At 44.8% G+C, this 19783-nt stretch overlaps 1 protein-coding gene across 1 annotated transcript in view; it reads right to left on the bottom strand.

Annotated features, from left to right (window-relative positions):
- LOC117352161 (carnitine O-palmitoyltransferase 1, liver isoform-like) overlaps positions 1–19783 on the bottom strand; it is a 238881-nt gene that overhangs the window by 27842 nt on the left and 191256 nt on the right. The window contains 1 exon segment of the mRNA XM_033928380.1: positions 14797–14949. Coding sequence (XP_033784271.1) covers positions 14797–14949 — 153 coding nt within the window.

The raw sequence follows: 19783 nt of genomic DNA, 5'->3' as shown, positions 1-19783 counted from the left end.
ATAAGCCAATAAAGTACTAATATAATCATTTCTACTCCCAGACTTTTTACAAGAAAAATCATTATAGCTTAACTTCAACTCTAGTCCACTATATGGATCCAAGGCATGGAAAGCGGATGATTAAAGTAATTTAAACAAACTAAGTTGTTATATAAAAGAAAATAGGCCCTTTAGGCAGAGACAGGTCAACAAAAATCAATTATCCTCTTATTCCCCCTTAAACCTGAGGTGCTGTAGACAAAAATATTGTCAACTGGCTTGGATCAAAGAAAACATATTTTTTCATACTATATTGTATAACACATTTACAAGGGTGTCGAAGATAAAAAGTCGCCCCCAAAGCTATAACCCCTGGTTTTAAGAGAAGAAATTCACGTCTCCTTTTTTGTGTTTCTCGAGCCAGATCTGGAAAAATCAATATTTTAAGTCCCATAAATTTCTTAAGTCTATTTTTGAAGAAAAGCCTAAGCAACCAGTTTTTATCTGGTGCTAAGGCTACTGTAATCAACAGTGTCGCTGGAGAAACCATTTCTATATCAGAACGCTCCAATATTGCGGTAACATCTAACGGTTGCTGGTCCTTTTCTTGTAAACGCTGCTGTTCCTCTCTTTTAATAGGTAGATAATAAGCCTGCGTAAGAGGTGGCAACATATCTTCAGAAATTTCCAATATTTCCATCATGTATCGTTTCACTATGTCTCTCGGTGATATTGTTGCAATCCTCGGAAAGTTAATTAATCTGAGGTTATTATTTCTAGAAGAATTTTCTAAGGATTCCAGCTTCCTTCTCAAATTAGTATTATCTTTTATTAGTGTTTCTCTAATTTGTTTAGAAACTTTTAACTCCTGATGAATATTTTCTATGGAGCTTTTAGACTCATCAAATTCAACTTTTAAATTCCCCATTGTAACCTCTTGAACTTTAAGTCTTTCTTCCAACTGACTCAGTTGGGGTTTCACAGATTTTGCCAAATCTGCCACCAGATCCCAGAACTGAAAAGGATCTAAAGCAGTTTAAAAATAGCTTAAAAAGTTTTCTTTTTAAGGATGCATATAATGTATGAAAACAATTTCCCTAATCTTTTTTAATTCCATCTTTTTCCTTACTTCTTTTCCCTACCTCATGTTCTTTTACCTCTCACCTTTTATTTTATTTTACATATGTAATTTTACCCTTCTTTCCTTATGTGTCTGTTAGTCTGTATAATTTTAACTTAATTTTAACCCAATTTTTATTTTTATTTCTATTTTTTTTTTCTTTTTTTAACATTGTATTAAAGTTGAACTAACCTTGTATTTGTATTATTTTTCTTGTTTCTGTAAATCGCTTAGTAAATTTAAATAAGCGATTCAACAAATTTTGAATAAACTTGAAACTTGAAACTTAAACTTGAATCCAGGGTTACCTCTCTGGGTTTTTCAATGTGAAATGCATTAGTAAAATGAGAAGTCTCACCAGTTGAAGTTGATATTCTTTCTTGAACAGCATTTCTCTGATTCCAAACCCCTTCAGTTGTTGAACTCTCAGACTCTTCCAAACTCTCCTGAAAAGAAGAGTTAGTCTCCAGTCTCCCCTCTCTGATATCTGTGGCCTCCGGGGGAGAGCACTGCTCATGCTCCAACAGCACTTCCTCTCGTGGGGAGCTGGTTACCTGAGGCGGAGGGGGAGGTACTCTGGCGTCGGGGCTTAATGTTGTTTCTAAGCCCAAGGAGTTAGCGTCCGTTCCGCTCCGGCGCAACTCCAGCGGGACCCCCGACGCCCGGGGCGTCTCCTGCATACGTCAGAGGATCTCCTCAATGTTGCCGAAAACCGCTGCACCGGGCTGCCGCGAGGCTCCAGCGGCACTGCGTCCTCTTCGTTTCGGCATGAAGAAGGAAGCAGATATCTCGGGCAGCAGGTAAAAAGTTGTTAGAGGAGAGACTTCGGCGTGTTACTCAGCCGGTTGGGTCTACGGCCATCTTGGATCGAGTCCCTCTATCCCCTTTTCTAACAGGAAATTGTCCAATCCTTTCTTAAACCCCAGTATCGTACTCTGCCCTATTACGTCCTCTGGAAGCGCATTCCAGGTGTCCACCACCCGCTGAGTAAAGAAAAACTTCCTAGCATTTGTTTTGAATCTATCCCATTCCAAATTTTCCGAATGCCCTCTTGTTCTTTTATGTTTTGAAAATTTGAAGAATCTATCTCTCTCTACTTTCTCTATGCCCTTCATGATCTTGTAGGTTTCTATCATGTCTCCTCTGAGTCTCCGCTTTTCCAGGGAAAAGAGCTCCAGCCTCTCCAATCTTTCAGTGTATGAAAGGTTTTCCATGCCCTTAATCATTCGTGTCGCTCTCCTCTGGACCCTCTCAAGTATTGCTATATCCTTCTTAAGGTACGGTGACCAATACTGAACACAGTACTCCAGGTGCGGGCGCACCATTGCCCGATACAACGGCAGGATGACTTCTTTTGTTCTGGTCGTATGCTAGATGTAATTTACTTAGATTTCAGCAAAGCCTTTAACAGGGTTCCTCATAGGAGGCTCTTGAACAAACCTGAAGGGCTGAAGTTAGGACCCAAAGTGGTGAACTGGATTAGAAACTGGTTATTGGACAGATGCCAGAGGGTGGTGATTAATGGAAGTCGTTCGGAGGAAGGCAAGGTTTGCCTTTTTGCGGATGATACCAAGATTTGTAACAGAGTAGACACCAAGGAACATAAGAATAGCATTAATGGGTCAGACCAATTGTCCATCAAGCTCAGTTGCCTGTTCTCACAGTGGCCAATACAGGTCACTAGTACCTGGCCAAAACCCAAGATGTAGCAATATTCCATGCTACCCATTCAGGGCAAACAGTGGCTTCCCCCATGTCTTTCTCAATAACAGACTTTGGACTTTTCCTCCAGAAACTTGTCTAAACCTTTCTTAAAACCAGTTACGCTATCCGCTTTTACCACATCCACTGGCAACGTGTTCCAGAGCTTAACTATTCTCTGAGTGAAATTTTTTTTCCTCCTATTGGTTTTAAGAGCACTTCCCTGTAACTTCATCGAGTGTCCCTTAGTCTTTGTAATTTTTGACGGAGTGAAAAATCAATCTACTTGTACCCATTCTACTCTACTCAGGAATTTGTAGACTTCAATCATATCGCCCCTCAGCTGCCTCTTTTCCAATCTGAAGAGCCCTAACTGTTTTAGTCTTTCCTCAGGAGGAGGGAGTGGAAAACATGAAAAAGGATCTGCAAAAGTTAAGAGGAATGGTCTAATATCTGGCAACTAAAATTAATGCAAAGGAATGTAGAATAATGCATTTGGGGATTAATAGTCAGAAGAGGCCATATGTGATGGGAGGTGAGAGGCTCATATGCACAGACGGGGAGAGGGACCTTGGGGTGATAGTGTCCAAAGATCTAAAGGTAAAGAAACAGTGTGACAATGTGGTGGTGGCTGTTGCCAGAAGGATGCTGGGCTGTATAAAGAGAGGCGTAGCCAGTAGAAGAAAGAAGGTGTTGATGCCCCTGAACAGATCATTGGTGAGGCCCCACTTGGAGTATTGTGTTCAGTTTTGGAGACCGTATCTGATGAAGGACACAAAAAGGCTTGAAGCGGTCCAGAGGAGGGCGGCGAAAATGATAGGAGGTTTGCAACAAAAGACGTATGAGGAGAGACCGGAAGCCTTGAATATGTATACCCTAGAGGAAAGGAGGGACAGGGGAGATATGATTCAGACGTTCAAATACTTGAAGGGTATTAACGTAGAACAAAATCTTTTCCAGAGAAAGGAAAATTTCAAGACGCATTCAATCTTGTATCAGGAGAAGCTTCGTCAGCAGGAAGCCTGAAGTCATGATGCCATTGTACAGAGCCATGGTGAGACCTCATCTGGAATACTGTGTGCAATTTTGGAGGCCAAACTACTGTAAAGATGTGCTCAGAGTTGAATCGGTTCAGCGGATGGCCACCAGGATGGTCTCGGGGCTAAAGGGTCTCCCATACGAGGAAAGACTGAGCAAGTTACAGCTCTACTCTCTCGAGGAGCGTAGGGAGAGGGGAGACATGATTGAGACATTTAAGTACATCACGGGACGGGTTGAGGTGGAAGATGATATCTTTCTCCTGAAGGGACCCTCGACCACAAGAGGTCATCCGCTCAAACTCAGGGGAGGGAAGTTTCGTGGAGATGCCAGGAAGTACTTCTTCACGGAGAGAGTGATTGAGCATTGGAACAAGCTTCCAATGCAGGTGATAGAGGCACACAGCGTCCCAGACTTCAAGAATAAATGGGATACCTATGTAGGATCCCTACGAGGGTCAGCCAAAGGATAGGATCACTAGGGTATAGACTTGAAAGAGCGGGTCAGTAGAATGGCATTCTTACAATTCTACTTAAATGGGACATTAGACTTAAAAGGGAGGGTCGATGGTGTGGGCAGACTTGATGGGCTGTAGCCCTTATCTGCCGTCATCTTTCTATGTTTCTATGTTTCTAATCGCGCTTGAATGTCTCTTCTTAAACCCACCAACCGCTTTCAAGAAGCAATCCTACCCCTAATGTTTTATCCTCTCTCTGTCCATTTCCTTACTACCCCCCTTCCCCCCCCCCTTTTTCTTATCTCTAATAATGTAACTTTTCCCCATTCCTCCCTTTCAATCATCACTTTCAAGTCCGTCTTGTCGATGTCTTTAATGTCCACCTCCCCTTCTTTCCATAGACATTTCTTTTAACTACTATTTTTTATCTCTATTTTAGTATTTTATTGTAAACTGGCTAGATATTCGTTAATGGTCGGTATATTAAAAATAAAAAAATGGTAAAACCAGAGGACATAATTTGAGGTTGAGCGGTGGGAGACTCAAGAGCAATGTAGGGAAATTCTTCTTTACAGAGAGGGTGGTGGATGCCTGGAATGCGCTCCTGAAAGAGGTGGTGGAGATGAAAACGGTGACGGAATTCAAAAAAGCATGGGATGAACACAGAGGATCCAGAATCAGAAAATAATAGTAAATATTGAAGAATTAAGGCCAGTACTAGGCAGACTTGCACGGTCTGTGTCTGTATATGGCTATTTGGGGGAGGATGGGCTGGGGAGGGCTTCAATGGCTGGGGCGATATAAATGGATTGGAGTGAGCTCTGACAGAGACTTCAGTAATTGGAACCTAAAAACAGTACCGGGCAGAGCTTTGGATTCTTGCCCAGAAATAGATAAGAAGAAGAAAAAAACAACAACAATTTTTTTTTTTTTTAACAAACCTCATGATTTTAGAGAAGATATATGGCTGTTTCTGTTTCAGCAGGGAGTGTTTGCAGAGAGCAGGCAGAAAGGGGAGAAAGAGGAAAGTAAACAAGAAAAATCGAAGAGGAGCTGAGAGAGGAGGCTGAATAGGAGCAGGAAGCTAGGGGCAGCGGCGAGAGTAAGCTCCGCCCACCCCCACTACGTCGGCAGTCACCACCCAAACTCCCCCTTAAAAGGGGTGGAGCTGTAGAGCATTGGCTGTTTCTATTTCGGCAGGGAGATTTCGCAGGGAGCAGGCCGAAAGGGGAGAAAGAAAACAAGAAAAACCGAAGAGGAGCTGAAAGAGGAGGCTGAATAGGAGCAGGCAGCTAGGGGCAGCAGTGAGAGTAAGCTCCGCCCACCCCCACCGCGTCAGCAGAGTCACCGTCCGAACTCCCCCTTAAAAGGGGTGGAGCCAACGGTGCACAGCCATTTGGCGCGCGTCGAAGGCAAGCGGCAAAGGTGCTCGCCTTAGCGAGAGCGCCTTTGCAAAGGGCCGAGTCATTACACCTAAGGACACCAAGGAAGGACAGCAAGGTAAGAAAGCCAACAAACAACACAGCTAAATAACCAAACAAGTACATAAAAGCAAAAACACAGAAGGCACATACATACGAACAGGCAGAGAAGAGAACACACACACACACAAGCAAAAAGGTACCAGTGCAATAATAGAGAGTACTCCAAAAAGGCGGACAGCAATGGAAGCAGAGGGAATCCAGAAGATGAGCTTTCCAGTGTTCTGCACAGACTGCCATATGTATGATTACCTCCCCTCAGGGAGGCAGTCATATGTATGCAGTCGGTGTCAGAAGCTGAAAAGCTTGAAGAAGGAAGTTAGGCAACTGAAGTACAGGATACAGGAACTGGAGGGACTTTACATCGCAGAAGACCCAATCAGGACAGGCGAAGGCTTCATGAGAAAGAGACACATTGAGGAACAAGTCAGGGAGCTCGAGGAGTTCACTGAGGAGACCTACAGGAAGAGGGTGGAAGAACACGAACATCAGATGAAAGACGAAGATACACCCACATGGAATGGAGAACAAGTGGAATCTGACTCCAAGAAAGAAGAAGCCCACAGAGGAATCCCGCAGGAAGGGGAGGCAAGGTCTTGCTGATGCCTAGAAGCAGCAAAGCACACCGAGGACATAGACCTGCGACCGGAGCGAAAACTGAAGAAGGGAAAGTCTGCGATCCTAGTGGGAGACTCAATCCTAAGGCAAGTAGATAGCCACATAGCAGGAGGGAAAGAGGATCGACTAGTGACCTGCCTCCCAGGAGCGAGAGCAAAAGACATCGTCGACAAAATTGAAAAGAACCTAGAAGGAGCAGATACGGAAGAGACTACAGCGATGATCCACATCGGGACAAATGATGTCAGCAGGAGAGACTACAGTAGAAATGCACTGATCGAACAGTTCAAGATTCTGGAAAGGAAGTTGAAGATGAGGACTCAGAAGATAGCGTTTTCAGAGATCCTACCAGTACTGAGGGCAGATGTGAAGAGGCAGACGGAACTAAATAAATGCATGGATGAGGAGATGGTGTGAGGAAGAGGGGTTCCACTTCGTGAGGAACTGGACAATGTTTTGGGGCAAGCTCTTCAGGAGAGATGGACTACACCTGAGCGCAGCGGGAACTAGACTTCTAGCAAACAACGTCAGGAGAGGAATAGAGCAGGCTTTAACATAGTAACATAGTAGATGACAGCAGATAAAAACCTGAATGGTCCATCCAGTCTGCCCAACCTGATTCAATTTATATTTTTTAATTTTTTCTTCTTAGCTATTTCTGGGCAAGAATCCAAAGCTTTACCCTGTACTGTGCTTGGGTTCCAACTGCCGAAATCTCTGTTAAGACTTACTCCAGACCATCTACACCCTCCCAGCCATTGAAGCCTTCCCCAGCCCATCCTCCACCAAACGGCCATATACAGACACAGACCATGTAAGTCTGCCCAGTACCGGCCTTAGTTCAATATTTAATCTTATTTTCTGATTCTAGGTCCTTTGTGTTCATCCCACGCTTCTTTGAACTCAGTCACAGTTTTACTCTCCACCACCTCTCATGGGAGCGCATTCCAGGCATCCACCACCCTCTCCGTAAAGTAGAATTTCCTAACATTGCCTTTAAATCTACCACCCCTCAACCTCAAATTATGTCTTCTGGTTTTACCATTTTCCTTTCTCTAAAAAAGATTTTGTTCTATGTTAATACCCTTCAAGTATTTGAACGTCTGAATCATATCTCCCCTGTCTCTTCTTTCCTCTAGGGTATACATATTCAGGGCTTCCAGTCTCTCCTCATACATCTTCTGGCGCAAGCCTCCTATCATTTTCGTCGCCCTCCTCTGGACCGCTTCAAGTCTTCTTACGTCCTTCGCCAGATACGGTCTCCAAAATTGAAGAAGGGGAAAGCCAACAGTCGACCAAGTGTAGATGATTCAGAAAAAGGTATCCCGAGAGGATACTGATTGAGAAAAATGCTGGGAAGACACAACGGGCAAAAAACAAGTGTTGACAGATCAAGAAGAGGATGATAAGAAGATTGTAGCACAAGAAAAGAAAATGAAGACAAAAAATACCAGGACTTAAATTGCATGTATACTAATGGGAGAATTAGAAGTCTTGGCCAAAAAAGAGAACCTAGACATCATTGGGGTCTCTGAAACATGATGGAATGAAGAAAACAAATGGGACATAGCACTACCGGGGTACAAACTCTATCATGAAGACAGGTCAGGTCAGAAAGGAGGAGTAATAGCCCTATACATAAAGGATAACATACACTCGACCAGAGTGGACACAGCAGTGACAAACAACAAATTGGAATCACTATGGGTTAAAATACCGGGAAGGAATGGGCCCGAGATAAAGATGGACCTGTACTATCGTCCACCTGGGCAAACCGAAGCAAACGATGAAGAAATGAAAGCCAAGATGAGGCGAGAATGCAAAAGCGGTAACACGATTATTATGGGAGACTTCAACTATCCCGGGAAATCATGTCTTGGAAACTCAAAATGCACTAGGGAGACCAGATTCCTGGAGGTTATAATAATAATAATAATAATAACAACTTTATTTTTGTATACCGCCATACCCAGGGAGTTCTAGGCGGTTCACATCCATTGATCAAAACTTAATAAGAAATTATAATAAACTATATTTACAAGTAAAGAAGATATTGGAACAAAATTAACAAGAAATTACTTCATGGAGCAGCTTGTCAGAGAACCGATGAGAGGGAATGCCACTCTGGATCTAATCCTGAATGGGCTAAGAGGACTTGCAAAGGAAGTGGAAGTAGTAGGGCCGTTGGGAAACAGCGATCACAGTATGATCAAATTCAGAGTTGAAGTAGGAATATCGAAGGGGAAGAGAACCACAGTGACAACTTTTAACTTCAAGAAAGGAAACTATGAAGTGATGAGAGTAATGGTAAGGAAGAACCTTAGGAACAGCTCAAAGAAATCGCAGACTGTAGAGCAAGCTTGGTCTTTATTCAAGGACACGGTGAGCGAGACGCAAAACCTGTATATCCCCAGATTTAGAAAAGGATGCAAAAAGAGCCGAACAAAATATCTGGTGTGGATAACTAAAGAAGTGAAGAAAGCAATAGGAGACAAGAAACATTCATTCCGGAAATGGAAAAAGGACAAAACCAGGGAGAACTGGAAAGAACAGAGAAAGCATCAAAAAGAATGTCACCGCATGGTTAGAAGAGCAAAAAGAGAATATGAAGAGAGGCTAGCCAAGGAAGCACGACATTTCAAACCATTCTTCAGATATGTTAAAGGGAAGCAGCCGGCAAGGAAGGAGGTGGGACCGCTGGATGACAGAGATAGGAAAGGAGTGGTGAAGGAGGAAAAAGAAGTGGCGGATAAACTAAACATGTTCTTTTCGTCAGTATTTACAAAAGACGACATATCCAATGTGCCAGAAACTGAAAAAAATCTTCAAAGGAGATCAAGCAGAAAAATTAACATCCATGGAGGTAAGTCTTGAAGACATACACAAGCAGATAGATAGGTTAAAAACTGACAAATCTCCGGGCCCAGACGGAATCCAGGACTACAGGAGGAAATAGCATAACTACTACAGCAGGTTTGTAATCTATCCCTGAAAACAGACGTAATCCTGGAGGATTGGAAGATAGCTAATGTTATGCCCATCTTTAAAAAAGGATCAAGAGGTGACCCGGTGAACTACAGACCAGTAAGTTTGACTTCGTTTTTGGGGAAGATGGCAGAAGCACTGATAAAAAACAACATAAACGAGCATCTAGAAAGGAATAAACTGATAAAAACAAGTCAACATGGCTTCTGCAAAGGAAGATCATGCCTAACAAACTTATTGCACTTCTTCGAAGGATTTAACAAATGCATGGACAAAGGGGACCCCATAGACATCGTATACTTAGATTTCCAAAAAGCCTTTGACAAGGTACCCCATGAATGCCTACTATGGAAACTGAAGAACTGGGGTGGAAGGAGACGTACATAGATGGATCAAAAATTGGTTGGCGGGTAGAAAGCAAAGGGTAGGAGTGAAGGGCCACTACTTGGACTGGAGGAGGGTCACGAGTGGTGTTCCGCAGGGGTCGGTACTTGGACCGCTGCTGTTCAATATATTTATAAATGATCTAGAAACAGGGATGAACTGCGAAGTAATAAAATTCACAGACGACACCAAACTATTTAGTGGAATTAGGACTAAAGAGGACTGCAAAGATTTACAAAGGGACCTGAACAAACTAGTAGAGTGGGCGACGAGATGGCAATGAAGTTTAATGTAGAGAAATGTAAAGTCTTGCATGTAGGAAACAGAAACCCGAAGTACAGCTATACGATGGGAGGGCTGGTAATGGGTGAAAGTACCCAAGAAAAGGACTTGGGGGTAATAGTGGACAACACAATGAAGCCGTCGGCACAGTGCGCAGCGGCCTCTAAGAAGGCGAATAGAATGCTGGGTACTATCAAGAAAGGTATTACAACCAGAACGAAAGAAGTTATCCTGCCGTTGTATCGGGCGATGGTGCGCCCGCATCTGGAGTAATGCGTCCAGTATTGGTCCCCATACCTTAGGAAGGATACAGCGATACTCGAGAGGGTTCAGAAAAGAGCAACACGATTGATAAAAGGTATGGAAAACCTTTCATATGCTGAAAGATTAGAGAAACTGAGGCTCTTTTCCCCTAGAAAAGCGGAGACTTAGAGGGACATGATAGAGACTTACAAGATCATGAAGGGCATGGAGAAAGTGGAGAGGGACAGAGTCTTCAAACGTTCGAAAATTACAAGAACGAGAGTGCATTCGGAAAAATTAAGAGGGAACAGATTCAGAACCAATGCTAGGAAGTTCTTCTTCACCCAAAGGGTGGTGGACACCTGGAATGCGCTTCCAGAGGGTGTGATAGGACAGAGTATGGGGTTTTGGGGTTCAAGAAGGGATTAGATAATTTCCTAAGAAAAGGGGACAGAAGGGTATAGATAGAGGATTACTATACAGGTCCTGGACCTGATGGGCCGCCCGCGTGAGTGGACTGCTGGGCTTTGATGGACTAAACTAAACTAAACTTTAAGTTTATATACCGCATCATCTCCACGGATGTGGAGCTCGGCACAGTTTACAAGAACTTAAAATATAGAAAGAGAAGGAAAAAAAAGGTTTACATGAACTTATATATAGAAGAGAAGAGTAAAGAGGGATAGAATTACATTTTAGTGAAAAGCCAGCTTTTCAGTTGCTTGCGGAATAATTGGAGGGAGCCCAGGTTCCGCAGCGGGGTAGTAAGGTCGTTCCAAAGACCTGTGATTCTGAAGAGAAGGGATTTTCCCAGTTTGCCTACATAGCGAATACCGTGTAGAGAGGAGAAGGATAGTTTATACCTTTGGGCGGGTCTGGTAGAGTCAGGACTCGAGGAGTTATAAGATAGTGGGATTAAGGGAGGAAGGATGCCGTTAATGATCTTAAAAGCCAGGCAGGAGCATTTGAAATGGATTCTGGAAATCACTGGGAGCCAGTGAAGTTTGGCTAGGAGTGGGGAGACATGGTCAGACTTGCAAAGATCAACTTGGCTGCAGTATTCTGGATTAGCTGGAGTCTTTGAAGACTTTTTTTTTTTGATAGGCTTAAGTAGATGGTCTGACCCAGCAGAGGCACTGCTTATGTTCTTAAACAATTCATAAATTAATGGTATAAACTTTGTTTCAAATACAATTATAAATTTATGATCTACTCAATAAAACTCAACTTTGTGCAGTAGGTGTCAGTGTATTTAAAAAAGGTTTCCAAATCATGAGAAATAGTCTTCCCTGCTTCATCTCCCAATCAGAAATAGACATAGCTTCCATACATATAAGATACAACATACGAGCTCTCTAGTGACCATAAGTCAGACCCATAGATTTTATTCATAAATAAAGAATAGTTTTTAAACCCATAAGAATAACTTTCAAAAAACCTTTAGGTATTGGATGTTGAATATCAAAAATCCAAAATAGGTTATAATTATTAAAATACCACGGTACTTACTTACCGTATTTTCACGTAGATAACGCGCACCCGTGTAAAACGCGCACACAGGTATAGCGTGCGGAAAACAAATTTATGTACAGAAATTTTTATGTACCGCGCACATCCGTATACCGCGCATGCTGCCCGACTCTCCTTTCGCCCGCCCCGACTCTCCTCTGGCCACCCCAACTCTCCTTTCTCCCGCCCCGACTCTCCTCTCCCCCTTGAAGTCCTGTCCCCACCCCGACGTCCGATTCCCCCCCCCCCTCCCCAGCTCGAGGAGCGCTCGCATGCACTCCCACCCGCACCCTGAAGGACCGCTCGCACCCCCACAGCCTCCCGACCCCCCCCCCCATCATGTAGAAGCTCCTACCGGTGTCCTGCTGCTTTCTCTTGGCGGTCCCGGCCCTTCCGTGAGCCCTGCGCCTGCGCTGCTTCCTCTTCCAGCTGTTCGCCCTTTCTCTAACGTCAATCCCTCTTGCCTCGCCGACACGATCGGGGCAAGAGGGAGCTCAAGCCCTCTTGCCCCAGCCAACCGCGGCACCCCCGACACAATCGGGGCAAGAGGGAGATCAAGCCCTCTTGCCCCAGCCAACCACGGCACCCCCGACACAATCGGGGTAAGAGGGAGCTCAAGCCCTCTTGCCCCCCCCCGACACGATCGGGGCAAAAGGGAGCCCAAGCCCTCTTGCCCCGCCGACTCCCCAACTCCCAGACAATATCGGGCCAGGAAAGAGCCCAAACCCTCCTGGCCACGGCGACCCCTACCCCCACCCTGCACTACATTATATATGTTCTAACCTAATCTGATTAACACATTTTCCTTATGTTCTAACCTAATCTGATTAACACATTTTCTTTTTTTTTTTTTTATTGTATTTTTTCTTTTTCCCTCCTTTCCTACTGTTTCATGTGTTTGTTACCCCAGTTCGTTTTTTTTAATTTTAAAGTAATTATTTTTATTTATTTTATGATGTATTTGTGATTTAAGAAATCCAATTTTATTTCTTTGTAAAACGCTTTGTATCCTGAAAAGCGTTTAATCAAATAATTTAATAAACTTGAAAACTTGAAACTTGATTACTGCAGGAGGGATCCCAGGCCCTCCTGCCCTCGACGCAAACCCCCCTCCCTCCAACGACCGCCCTCCCAAGTACCTCCGACCGCCCCCCCCCAGCCGACCCGCGACCCCCCTGGCCGACTTTAGAAAATAACTCTTTAGCTATAAATGACATTATTTAAGACTTAGCCAAAATGAAAGATTTATAAATTATAAAGAGTTTTACCTCATGCAAAATTGTCTTTTCTTAAATAAGACATTAACTATTTTTTTCTGAGACCCTCCAAGTACCTACAAATCCAAAATGAGGCCCTGCAAAAGGATTGAGCTTGAGACCACTGTTCTAGGGGTCAGAAACTTTTGTTACACTTTTGTATATATTTGCACTTGGCCCCTGGTTACATAGCTTAAGATGTCTCATTGTTTTGTAGGAAAAGCTTTAGCATCACATTATGTCATTTGAATTAGAGAATGACACGGGGGAAAAATCTGTCCCCGTCACTGCACCGTCCCACCATCCTCTGCACCGCCCCGTCACCGCCGTTCCCTTCACCGCCCCGTCACCGTCACCGCCATCCCTTTCACCGCCCCGTCACCGCCACTGCCATCCCATTCACCGCCCCCGCAGCATCCATATAAGCCTTAGTACTGCAATATTTAGCTTATTCCTTTCTTATAAATCAAAATTCTGGCTGCTGAACTAGAGAAAGAGATGTTCAGCTGGCAGGGCTTTGTTTATAAATTTTTATCAACACAACTAATATACTACTTTATCCTAAAGCAAAAAATAAACAATGGAGTCTCATGGCAGTAGCAGTTTTCTCTTTTGGGCTCTTTTGACATTGTTTAAGGGATTTCTTGTACATTTGGTGCTGGTCTTCTTTGATGAGGTCACTTCAGAATCTATTTCCAAGGAAGAGAAACTTTTTCCCTTTCACTCCCTCCTTCCTTGTGTGAGCCGGGAACACGCGGTCCCCGCAGCCCCCACCTGCACACCGGCTCGATCGTTTAACCAGCTTCCTCTCTAAACCTCACCTTAGTTTGCCGGCTTTCTTTTTCGGCGACCGGCACGCTTTCAAAGAGCCGCGAACGCGCGGCTGCTCAAAGTTCAATCTTCTGCTCTGCTGCAACTTCCTGTTGGGTCAGAGCAGAAGATTGAATACTGAGCAGCCGCGCATGCGCGGCTCTTTGAAAGCGTGCCAGTCGCCGAAAAAGAAAGCCGGCAAACTAAGGTGAGGTGGAGAGAGGAAGCTGGTTAAACGATCGAGCCGGCGTGCGGGTGGGGGCTGCGGGGACCGTGCGATCCTTGATGCCTCACTGCGGTGACAAGACCATTCACCGCTCCACGGGGCGGTGAATGGCCTTGTCCCCGTCCCCGCAGAGGCTATTTTTCATTCCCCATTTTGGCGGGTTACCCGCAGCTAAACGCGGTAGCCGCGGGTAAACAGCCACCGTGTCATTCTCTAATTTGAATGTTCTAATGTATGCTTATTAAGTTTTCTACTGTTAGCATGGTGACATTGTATTATATTTCTCTTATCTGAATATCATTTCATGCTGTCTATTATGGTATTGTTTGTATTGTACTTACATTTATCATATTTCTGTTGTTTGTTCTACATTGTTATTAAATGTGTATATTTCTGATACCGATTCATGTTAGTCCTATTACTAGGATTCAATCTTCCATTTCCAAGTTTACCTCAATGATTGTAATGTTTATACAGTATTTAGTTATTTTATCATTGTTATGTTGTTAACAAAATTGTAAGTTTTATGTTAAACTGTACCGGCTGTACATCGTTTTGAGTGAATTTCTTCATAAAGACAGTTAATAAATCCCAATAAATAAATAAAATTGCCTTCTGTATGCATCTGCCATCAGGAAATTAAAGATAATGATTGATATGAAAAAGCACAGTGAAGTAGGAACAGGGCTAATAACAAGAAATCTTACTTCCTTCAAAAAGGGCGAGTCCACTCCCAAATACTTGGAGACCACATAGAGGCAGAATAGGTGCCGGTCAATGCCTGAACCACTCATGGCTAAGCGGTACATATGCTGATGATTATCTGCTGCTAACCTGAACAGCTTCAGTCTATGCTCATTCTGGAGAAAGAAGGAATGAATTAGTAAAAACAAAAATACCAACTTACCAAACTACATGGTCAACAGTGTTCACATGTCTGCTGATAAGACAGAAAGCACAGTTATTTACCGTAACAGGTGTTATCCAGCTACAGCAGGCAGCTATTCTCACTAATGGGTGACGTGATCCAACGGAGCCCCGATGCGGACGCCTCACAAGCAGACTTGCTTGAAGAAATTCGAAGTTAAGAGTTGCCCGCACCGCGCATGCACGAGTGCCTTCCCGCCCAGCATAGGGCGCGTCTCCTCAGTTCAGATAGCTAGCAGAGAAGCCAACCCGGGGAGGAGGGTGGGACGTGAGAATAGCTGCTTGCTGTCCCTGGATAACACCTGTTATGATAAGTAACTGTGCTTTATCCCAGGACAAGCAGGCAGGTATTCTCACTAATGGGTGACCTCCAAGCTAACCAAAGTGGGATGGTGGGAGAGTTGGCAACTTAGGAGAATAAATTTTGCAACACTGTTTGGCCAAACTGTCCATCCCGTCTGGAGAAAGTATCCAGACAATAATGAGAAATGAAGGTATGAACCGAGGACCAAGTGGCAGCCTTACAATTTTCCTCAATAGGTGTAGATCTGAGGAAAGCCACAGAAGCTGCCATTGCTGTGACTTTACTGAGAAGAAGAAATCCAGCCTGGGCATTGCAGAATGAAATACAAGCCGCCATCCAATTGGAGATGGTACGCTTAGAGATAGGACGTCCCAACTTGTTCGGATCAAAGGAGACAAAAAGTTGAGGAACAGTTCTGTGCGGTTTGGTGCGTTCCAAGTAGAATGCCAAAGCACGTTTACAGTCCAGAGTATGAAGAGCTGATTCTCCAGGATGAGAATGAGGCTTTGGAAAAAACGCTGGAAGTACAATATATTGGTTGAGATGAAACTCCGAGACCACTTTAGGAAGGAATTTCGGATGAGTGCGAAGAACCACCTTGTCATGATGGAACACTGTAAAACAGGGGTGCCCACACTTTTTGGGCTTGCGAGCTACTTTTAAAATGACCAAGTCAAAATGATCTACCAACAATAAAATAATTTTAAAAAAACCCCACAAAGCACACTGAAAGGCAGAGAAAATGTTAATTATAATTCATATTCTGGTTTTTTTTCAAAGAGGTCAAGGCAAATGATTCTATGCAATGTTGCCTCAATAACAGCCATACAAAAATAGACAAATATACCCCCTCCCTTTTTACTAAACCACATAGCAGTTTTTAGTGCAGGGAGCTGCGCTGAATGCCCCAAGTTGCTCTTGACGCTCATAGGCTCTCTGCGCTAAAAAACGCTATTGAGGTTTAGTAAAAGGGAGCCATAGTACAAAATATAGACAGAAGATATAAATTCTCAAAATGGACACATTTTGATCCCTAAATTGAAAATAAAATCATTTTTCCTACTTTTGTTGTCTGGTGATTTCATGAGTCTCTGGTTGCACTTTCTTCTTCTAACTTCACTCTGGCTGCACTTCTTCTTCTGACATCTTCTGACTTAAGCCCACTCCTGCATCCAATATTTATTCCCTTCTTTCAGCCTCCTGTATGCTTTCTCTCCTCCAGACCTCATTTTCCCCCAACTTTTTCTTTCTTTCTCCCTGCCCCCTTCTTTCTTTCTCCCTGCCTCCTATTCTTTCTTTCTCTTTCTCTCCATGCCCACTTTCTTTCTGTCTCCCTGTTACCTTTTTCTTTCTGTTTCCCTTCTTTCTTTGTCTCCCTGTCCCCCCTTCTTTCTGTCTCCCTGCCCTCCCCCAAGCCACTAGGTTTGCCACCGCTACCGGGGAACAGGCCTCCAAGCCACCACCGCCCCAAGCTTTCCTTGCAGAAGCCTTGCGCTGACCAGGGATCCGCTCCCCTTCAATTCTGATGTGGGAGAGGAAGTTCCAGGCCAGCCAGGCAGTGATTGGCTGGCCCAGAAATTCCTCTCCAATGTCAGAATTGACGTCGGGGAGAGAAATGCTGGTCAGCGCGAGGCTTCTGCAGGCCCAAATCTCCTGACGCCCAGGGCCTGCAGTTTATAAATCCTTCCATGAGAGCCGTTCCAGTCTCCTTTCAGCAGGGCACTTACAAAAATGTGTAGCCCCTCCTCCTCAACTTCCCATTTTCAGGCTCAAGATGCCAGAGCAGCAGCAGTTCTTGCACTTTTGGGCAGAGCACCTCCTGCTCCCGACCGCCTTTCTCCAGTCTGGCGGCTTAATTCCGCCAGGGGCAGCCGGCGCTCAGCTCTCCAGTGACGTGACTTCCCTCCCGCCTTCTCCCAAAGGAAGTGACATCATCCCCCAGTCTATCAAAGATTTTCTACGGGAGAAAGCAAGGGAGTCAGGTCAAAAGCACGCCGGGACAAAGGCACGCGAGGAAGACGTATTGGGCACCCCTGTTGTAAAAGGTGGATCCGCAACCAATGCTTGAAGCTCACTGACTCGCCGAGCAGAAGTGAGGCCAATGAGAAACACCACTTTCCAAGTGAGAAACTTCAGATGAGCCTTGTCTATTGGCTCAAATGGAGGTTTCATCAGCTGAGCAAGAACAAACCGGAGGCGGTTTGAGAGGAGGATTGACATTGAAAAGTCCTTTCATGAATCTCGAAACCACAGGATGAACAGAGACAGGTTTCCCATCAATAGGCTTATGAAAAGCAGCAATTGCACTAAGATGGACTTGGATCGACGTAGACTTGAGACCAGACTGTGAAAGGTGCAACAGATTGTCCAAAACAGAAGATAAGGAGGAAAGTTGAGGCTCCTTATGATGAGAAAAACACCAAGTAGAGAATCTAGTCCAATTTTGGTGATAGCATTGTCTAATAGTAGGCTTCCGTGAAGCTTCCAAAATATCCCTCACAGATTGAGAAAACTGTAGAGGAGCTATGTTGAGAGGAACCAAGCTGTCAGGTGTAGAGACTGCAGGTTGGGATGAAGCAGAGATCCCTGATGCTGCGTAAGCAGAGAGCAAAAAACTGATAGAAGGTAGGGCTCCCTGCTGCTGAGTTGAAGTAGAAGGGAGTACCAGGGTTGTCTGGACCACCATGGAGCAACCAGAATCATAGTGGCGTGATCGGACTTCAGCTTGACCAGCGTCTTTTGAATGAGAGGAAATGGAGGAAACGCATATAGAAAAAGATTCATCCAGTCCAGAAGAAAAGCATCTGCCTCGAGGTGATGAGGAGTGTAAATCCTGGAGCAGAACTGAGGCAGCTTGAAGTTGTGGGGGGCTGCAAAGAGATCTATCTGAGGCGTTCCCCACTGAGAGAAGATGTGATGAAGGGGTGTGGAATGGAGAGTCCATTCGTGAGGCTGTAGAAGGCGACTCAAGTTGTCTGCTAAGGCATTGTCCGCCCCTGAATGTAGGTAGCTTTGAGGAAGGTGTTGTGGCGAATCGCCCAATCCCAAACTTTCAGAGCTTCCTGACAGAGGGAGGCAGATCCCGTGCCTCCCTGTTTGTTGTCATAATACATTGTGACTTGATTGTACGTGCGAATGAGGACTACACGGTCATGAAGCAGATGCTGAAAAGCATTATGAGCATTGGAAATCGCCCTGAGTTCCTGGAGATTGATGTGACACTGACGATCCGTACTGGTCCAATAGCCTTGAGTACAGAGACCATCTAGATGAGCTCCCCAAGCGTAAGATGAAGAATCGGTTGTGAGAACCTTCTGATGGGGGGGGGGGGGGGCGTGTGAAAAAGTAAGCCTCTGGATAGATTGGAAGAGAGCATCCACCAGGGAAAAGACTGTGTCAGAGCAGGAGTGACCTGGATGTGTCGAGCCAGAGGGTCGGAAACCTGCGTCCATTGAGATGCCAGGGTCCATTGAGGAATTCTGAGGTGAAGTCTGGCAAAAGGAGTCACGTGTACTGTAGAAGCCATGTGACCAAGAAGAACCATCATGTGTCTCGCCAAGATGGACGGGCGAGAGGAGACCGAATGACAAAGATGAAGAAGAGCTTCCAGGTGTTGTTGAGGAAGGAATGCTCTGAGTTGGACAGTATCCAGAACAGCTCCGATGAATGGAAGAGTCTGAGAAGGCTGGAGATGGGATTTTGGGAAGTTGACTTCGAATCCCAGACTCTGCAGGAACCAGATAGTCCGCTGGGTCGCTAGGACAACTCCTTGAGACGTGGAATCCTTGATGAGCCAGTCGTCCAGGTATGGAAACACCTGCAGACCATGGTTCCTGAGCGCAGCGGCCACCACCACCAGACACTTGGTGAAGACTCTGGGCGACGAGGCCAGGCCGAAAGGGAGCACTCTGTATTGAAAATGAAGATTTCCCACCCGAAATCTGAGGAATGGATGGGAGGCCAGATGGATGGGAATGTGTGTGTGTGCCTCCTTGAGATCCAGAGAGCATAACCAGTCGTTCTGCTCGAGGAGGGGATACAGGGATGCTAGGGTCAACATGCGAAACTTTTCTCTGACCAGAAATTTGTTGAGCATGCCCACTGAGCAAGCAGTAGCTCGAGCAGACAGCTCAAAAGCATCATAGAAGGACTGAAGAAGCTGCAGCCGAAGTTGAGACAAGGATGCAAGAACTTCTTGGTACTCAAACTGTGCACGAGAATCCAAATAAGGCATGAACTTCAAAATAGGTGAGGAAATGAAAATTATAATTGAGAACTCTGGAGGTCATCATAGAGTTTTGGAAGATGCGACGACCAAATCTGTCCATCGTCTTGCCCTCCCTGCCCGGAAGAACAGTGGCATAGACCTGAGAAGGGTGAGATCTCTTCAAAGATTCAACTAGAAGGGATTGGTGAGATAATTGAGCAATGTCAAACCCCTTGTGATGAATCCAATTTGCCTG

The sequence above is a fragment of the Geotrypetes seraphini genome, chromosome 19, assembly GCF_902459505.1.
Source record: "Geotrypetes seraphini chromosome 19, aGeoSer1.1, whole genome shotgun sequence".
NCBI lineage: Eukaryota > Metazoa > Chordata > Amphibia > Gymnophiona > Dermophiidae > Geotrypetes > Geotrypetes seraphini.
Note: the sequence above shows the minus strand (reverse complement) of the source record. Positions and strands in the feature narration are given on the sequence as shown.